Source organism: Macaca thibetana, chromosome 12 (assembly GCF_024542745.1).
Source record: "Macaca thibetana thibetana isolate TM-01 chromosome 12, ASM2454274v1, whole genome shotgun sequence".
Classification (NCBI taxonomy): Eukaryota; Metazoa; Chordata; class Mammalia; order Primates; family Cercopithecidae; genus Macaca; species Macaca thibetana.
In genome coordinates this window covers 91,167,540-91,175,186 of record NC_065589.1, presented here as the reverse complement: position 1 = coordinate 91,175,186, position 7,647 = coordinate 91,167,540, and the positions used below count along the sequence as shown (strand labels likewise).

Below are 7,647 nucleotides of genomic sequence, written 5' to 3'. Positions count from 1 at the left end.
TATGGACACAAGAACATTGTTATAAGTATAATGAAAAAACACATCTACAAAGTAGCTGACTGCGCTGCTTTCAATGAAGGTCCCCACTCCAACCTGTCCACTCCCTCCCTTTTCTCAGCACAAACATAAATATCCCCCAGTCATTCATGAAGCTGTGTTGTTAAAAAGGTCCTGAAGCATTATTTCCCTAGACACCCAACACATCAGTACTGACCAAATAAAAGCCACCCAGGCACTCTAAAATTGTTTTTCAAACATTCCTTGTGTGTAAAATTTTCCTAGCATACAGAGAAACACAAGTTCGCAAAATGATAAAAAGATGAGACAAAATTTCTGCCTCTTCTTGCATGCAAATCTTAAGTCAAAACCTTTTATTGTTTTGGAAATTCAAATACAAGAAACCAAAGATTTTCTTATTTGCTTGTCAATATGCATAGAGCTCAATTGGCAGGGATGGGGAGCAGAGCGGGGGAAGGTGTTATACAAAGAGACTAGGTGGAACCCATTTTTATCTAGGCTTCTCTAGGACAATATGATAAACAAGAAAGATTAATATCTACAAGAAGAATGTCATATTTAAAATCAATATGATTAGTAAAATGTATTTTAAGTACAAATTAAAATGATTAGTATACATTTCTCTCATCTCTAGCAACCAACAGAGCCCTCATTAGACATAGCTGCGTCCTCAATGCTGTATCCTGGACATTAGCCTAAAACACATCTTTAAAAGTGCTTTGCAGGTATCACCTCATCTCATGGAACCACAGAGGGATGTAAGAAAAGGCTACTCCAATCTAAAGGACTATTTTCAAGCAAAAATAGAGGAATTCTGTGTATCATCAATGAAAGAAGTTTAGGGGAAGGGTATAGTACATATTACAATAATTTAAAATCATATGCACATTTTACTTCCCATGCACGATGATTTCTAACATGAAACAATGTAACTATACATAACTGAAAATACAATCAAGCTTTGCCCCAGAACTTACAGCCACACTCTACAGTCAGTTAAAAAAAAAAACCCTGGAAGAATATATGATAAATGTATTCAGATTCTATTAGTCTGATTTGTAAGTAGAATCTAAACAAAGAGGAGGAATTTGGGCACTTATGCACATGCACAAATGGCTCAACATCTAAATGATACGATGCAAAATCACCACTATGAGAATCAAGAGGCTACTCGTATGCAAGCAACAAACTTTTACTTATGATTTCAAACATACAGTTTAATATTCTGTTAAAATTGTTTTTTAAAAAACAGTAGTAGGGTTCAGTTTTCTAGTCTCGGCATGAACTAATGCCAGGGACATGACTATTTGTATTAGGAAAGAGACAAAATGGTGTGGCTTGTGCTTCATTACGTCATGGTTTGTTGAGGGTTAGGTGAGTGTCTTCAATTTCAAGACTTTTTATTCAGGCCAGGCACAGTGGCTCACGCCTGTAATTCCAGCACTTTGGGAGGCCAAGGCAGGCGGATCACGAGGTCAGCAGATCGAGACCATCCTGGCTAACATGGTGAAACCTTGTCTCTACTAAAAATACAAAAAAATTAGCCGGGCGTGGTGGCGGGCGCCTGTAGTCCCAGCTACTTGGCAGGCTGAGGCAGGAGAATGGCGTGAACCGGAGAGGTGAAGGTTGCAGTGAACCGAGATCACGCCACTGCAGTCCAGCATGGGCGACAGAGCAAGACAATGTCTCAAAAAAAAAAAAAAGAAAAAGAAAAAGAAAAAAAAGACTTTTTATTCAAATAAAGCACAAATTGTGACAGAAACCCTCTAGGCTATGTCATCAGTTAAGACAAGCACATACGATACCATAGAAAATACATATAATTTATTAGATGGGCTTAAAATCAACACAAGTCCATTTTTAGGCACTTCTTGAGTACAGACTATGGGAATTTTTTACCAAAGAACGGGATGTCTAGCAGGTAACAGCATAAAGATTTAAATTTTAGTTTTCAGAACAATACACAAGGGCTAGACAATTGATAAGAAATACTGCATAACTAATCCAAGTGTATCCTGGAACATTTCTTCCCAATTTGACAGGGCTTTAGGGTTAACTAGAAAGTTACTTTTTAGGATCCAAAATTCTAATTTCTGGCTTTCTTTCCTTTTTACTCTATTATCATGGTCTTAAAATAAACTATCATACATTCTTCGAGGGAACATGATATAGAAGTTTTATTTTTGTATAAGTGGAGCTTTAAAGACGTATTTCTTTATCTCTATTTACAGTCAATGCATGACAAGTGATTATTTTGATGTCTTTTAAAGCCCATTTAAACAGGTTTATTTTGTAAGGACAGGCTTTTCATTACTCACTCCTTTAGACATCTAATGTTTATCTCTATTTTGTAAGTAAACATGAACTAAAAAATGGGATGTGGGCAATAGCTTCAAGAATGCCCTTAGGTTATAGGCTATATATAAATTTGGTTTGGCATCTTTTTCCAACTCAAACTGAACTGGTATTCTGTGAAACATAACCATTCTTGGTAGTGGGAAGATAATACACACAAAACTTAATCCTGCCCATGCCTAACTAGTAGCTCAAGGAAGTGGCAGAGTCTGGGTATTTCTCCTAAGTTTCTGAATCTACTTCCCAACATGTGAAGTTAAATTAAGAAGCATGAAAATGTTAAATATAAAGAATTATAATATTGGCATCTATATGCTATTCACACTGCAAGCTGGTCTTCTGATGGACTCCACATCTCTGATAATGCTCTCTAATGAGCAAAGTCCAAATCACTGCCTCAAGTCAGTGGTGAGAAGATAGCAAGGAACTAGAAAAGCTGCATAGAAACTACTGGTTTGGAAACCATTGTCTATAGCAATGGTTATAGAGAAAGTTTAAAGTAACCTCCAGGACAGAGATATCTTCACTGATAGTAAATGAAGACACAGGAGAGAAGGGGATACCTGAGCTATGGGGAAGCTGATCTTGAAAGCAAGGAGATCCAGATTACATTTGGAGAGTGTGAGGGGTCAAAGTTACATGGAGAAACTTGTCTCTTCCCAGCCTTGAAAAAGGGATTGATGACAAGATATAACTGGGCAATTGAGAGAAGACTGGAGTTTGGAGATAACCGATGATGTGGTACTATCTCCTGTATACAAAGCAGAGCCTATTATACATACATTCCCAAAAATGCCTGCAGAGAAATCTAGAAAGTTGTCTATAGTTTTTCTATTTACACTAATATAAACAGGTTTTGAGGTTGTCCGTACTGTATGTGGTTGCTGTAGTGACAGCAAGAAACATAAAGTGCCTATACAAGAGGGGACAATAGAGTCATGTTTCTAGGCATCTTAATACTATATACTGAGACAAAAAGGAAAAGAAAGTCAGGGACTTCATGCCTTTGCTCAAGCTCTGTGCACTTCTCTAGGTCTCAAATGACCTACTAGGCACTTTTTAAGGCCAGAAAATAAAAACTCTTCTTCCCTCTATTTCATCCCATGCTTCTAAAGTCATTTTCACTACCTATATTAAAAATGCCAGTCAGCAGCACTAAAACACTTATATTCTTAAGGCAAAATGTCATATAAGAAAATGAATCCCCTATCCACTTCCCCACTATAACCCCTAAGCCACCTGCCTTCGTTGTATGCTTTGCCCATTATGAGGACCAAGATGTACTGGGAAGATAAAAAAGAAGTGAAAATTTCAAACAAGAACCCTCTATATAATGTGTAAGATACACTTTCACAGATGCTATTATGACAAAATTAAACATATTCAAATGCTTATAGCATATGGTTACTTTTGCCCAGATATCAAAAGAAGTTAAATAACTTTCAAAATTAGTATCAAAAACAGGATATTTAAATCCAACCACATGTACAGAAGTATGAATCTTTGTTCTTCTCAGAGCTGAACACAATGACTCCACGAGATGTTTTCACTCAAAAGTGGCATGTTAAAAACCCAAAAGCATCTCCCTTTGCTTAATTCCACTTAAACTACTTACAAATTGCCAATATGACTTTTCACCAGCCTCTCCATCTTATCTGAAAATAATACTGTTAAAATGATTTTGACATTTTCATATATAAATTTATTTCTTCCCAACTATAATTTTGGTTTTATGTACAAGTACACAAATACCACCTTATTTTTAATGTTTACCTTGAAGGGTAGAAAACAAAATCATATTTTATAAATGTAGTATAAAATTACACATCTTCTCATGATGTCAAGTCAATAATCCACTAAACCAACTGTAACAAGGTAGTGCATGCTTTAAACATCCAATTAAGAATAAATCTGAGCCAATCTCTTGATGACAAGGTAATGTGCTGATACTGTGTTAAACTGATGTGGCAGTAATCCAAGGGACTAAGCACATGATTATTCAAATTAAAAAATAAAAAGGACAAAAGGTGCGGATTTTCTGGGCTACATCACAGAATATTTGTCTGGTGAAACCGTAATACGGATTTGGGGGAAGGAGATTTTTAATAGATAACAAGTAATTCTTTATAGTGATTTGAAAAAGTATGAGAACATATGAGAAAAGCTTAGTAATTTAAGATTTACTTTTGTAAAACCATGTGGACAAAGATTAAATGTTATGCTTGCATTTTGAACATTATAAATATAAAATACAAAACATCAATGTTAAATACTGATCTCCCATGCCTGACCTGGATTTAGATATTGAGTATTTCCCATTTTAAAGAAAGAAAACTTTCAAAGTTTTGTCAATATTTAAAGTATATACTATTATTCCTCACCAAAATCTTCATGAAACTTAAAAGGCTGATATTAAAAGTAGTTTTTTTTTTTTCTTAAATATGCTAAAACAAGTGAGTTTGGATTAACCTTCAGATTTTCAAGGCATGAAAGATACATAGAGATAGAGTACCCCAGAATATGTTTTAACACATTTAGGATAAGTTTGTTTACAATTGTGACAGGAATACCTCTAACTTTCAGACATTGAAAAAAATACCCTAAGCAAACAGAGAGGGTGTTTTGGGTCAAGTTACTTCTTAGTACAAATAATACATGGTAGCAATCAATTTTTAAACCAAATTCTTAAAATCATTCAAAAAACACTTGCAGTTTATAATTGTCAATGCATTTATGTAATAGATACAACAAAATTTAGAAATAAAAAATCTCACACTATATTCCAAGTACCAAAATAAGAAGAAATTGACAAATTAAGAAATTATCAATGTTGCTCAGAAACATGCCTTACTTTTACTCTGAAATTCACTTTAACTCCTTGACGTATAATTTAATGCTTAAAAATAATATAGCTAAGTTTTTTAATAGTATTTATAGAATATTACTTTTCTGGGTAGACATGTTTCACACAACAGTTTTCAATGAATGCTGAGCATTCATTTGATAATTTTAATCATAATTTGATTCACTGATTAATGGATTAATAATTTATTCAGTAATTTAGATGCCATAAGAACCACTGAAAGGAATAATCTGATAGTTGCTCATTGTACAATCCTGCCCATTAGTAATACTAAGCCAAGAATCTGATAGCTATCCCACTCTGTTGAATTATGTGTTTCCATGTTTGTGATTTTGGTCAACAACAAAAAATCAATACGCAATGTCATGCTTTTTCCTTTTCCTTTTTTTTTTTAAATAAGCAGCTCAATGATTTGGGAGGTTGGTTAGTACAATACAGAGAACATAGAGAGAAAGTATAAAATGGCACTGAACACCAATGCCAATACTTATCTCATTATGGTTATAACGAAGGATATTATTAATATTTGTGTTATTTTTCTCTGGAACATAAATCAATGCCATTAACTTGAACTTGAGGTATATACACAATACACACACAACCTTAAGCAAAATACTTTTCATAAGTAACATTACATTTTAAAATATTGGAAACTGAGTATCTGTGCTGATTTGTATTTTGACTTAATGGAACAAGAAGAAAACAACATTCAACTAGGGAGGGTTATACTGATAATAAAGCTCTTAAAATTCAAAATGTCTTCCTCTCCCTTTGTACTTACCACAGGCTACACAATGTCCTGAGAGGATTCATTATGAGAAAAACGTCAATCACAGCTTTAATAACTTACTTTGGAAAAAACTAATAAGAAAGTAAATTGGAAGGTGAGACTTCATCTTTGTTTTCAAATAAGTGGTCTTAATTTTTCTTCTTATAGAAAAAGTTTAAATCAGTTTATTATAAATATATCTAAACCATTAATTTTTGCAGCTTTCAGGTAAAGTCCAGCACTTCATTTATACAAAGTCTATGAGAAGAGGTCAGTAGAGATCATCTAATCTTAAGTCGTGACATCATCCATTCAAGTCCTTGGCACAACCTATAAAGAAAACAAAATCATTTGATTAAATTCTGAACTAAGAAGCTATGAACAGCAAACTAAAAGGCAGTATTTTTCATTTAGCTAAATAACAAAGATTTAAAAATCAGTAATATTCAGAGCTTGGGCTGCTGCAGTGAAGCCATATTCTCATATATAATCCATCTGTGCTTTTTTTGTCTTTCCTCTTTTTAAGACAGGGTCTCCCTCTGTCACCCAGGCTGGAGTGCAATGGCACAATCAATGGCAGCCATGACCTCTGGGCTCAAGCGATCTCCCCACCTCAGCCCCCCAGTAGCGGGGAGTAAAGGCGTGTGCCACCACGCCCAGCTAATACATCTGTGCTCTTTTGGTTCCGTTATATCTCTAGTCCCTGGAATGCTGTCTGACACTTTTAAAAAGCTTTATAATTATACAATGAGTGCCCACAGAAAGCAACATATGTCAAAAATATATCTGGCAATATGTATCAAAAATATTTAAAATATCAATACTCTGAATCTTTTTCTACTTCCAGAAATGTATCCTAAAAAAGAAAATCAGACATAAACATAGACTTACATACAAAACTGTTCATTAAAGTACTTTTAATAGAAAAATAACTTCTGTCTAGAAATACAGAAAACAAATAAATTACAAGACATTTGTATGATGAAATATTTAAAATTTTCCTTTCAAAAATGATTTCATAATTCTCATCACCAGGAAATGGAGGAAATAAAACCATTTTATAATAGGATAAAATGCTCATGATATAAATGACAAATGGCAGAATATTAAACAAAAGATATATTTTGTAGTTATTAAAACAAAGTATACACATAATATGTTATATAAATATTATAAAATGTAAGTATATAACACTTTTGAAGGCAATAAAATTTCATATTGGTAACATCAGTTATCACTGAACAACTGGTAATTGAACATAACCCAAAATACAGAAAAGGATGTTCATTCTGGTAAAAGAAACTAAAAGTTCAGCAAAAGAGAAATGGTTGTACACATTAAGTTACAATAAAATGAAGAACTGTTAATAAGTATTATCTATGACAAGCTTTTGTAGACACAAAAAACTATGTTACAATATAAATTTTTTTCAATTCAGATTTTTGTTAAGTATGAGTCTAATAATGTAAAAGAAGACACAAATAGAAAAAAGACAGCAATGAGGTAAATAGATGGTTGTTTTGGGGTGGTTGTCCCATGCTTTTCTCCTGGGACTAGATTCATTACTTTTAAACTACTGACAGGAAATAGTACATAAAAATAATAGATGAAGAGACTGTTTAACTCCAAACTGATAAATGAA

General features: G+C 33.5%; 1 protein-coding gene across 1 annotated transcript in view; it reads right to left on the bottom strand.

Annotated features, from left to right (window-relative positions):
* Nucleotides 1–1,415: 1,415 nt before the first annotated feature.
* Nucleotides 1,416–7,647, bottom strand: part of ARL5A (ADP ribosylation factor like GTPase 5A) — a 30,458-nt gene continuing 24,226 nt past the window's right edge. The window contains exon 6 of the mRNA XM_050750361.1: nucleotides 1,416–6,335. Coding sequence (XP_050606318.1) covers nucleotides 6,287–6,335 — 49 coding nt within the window. The 3' untranslated portion in view covers nucleotides 1,416–6,286. The remainder of the gene's footprint in view (nucleotides 6,336–7,647) is intronic.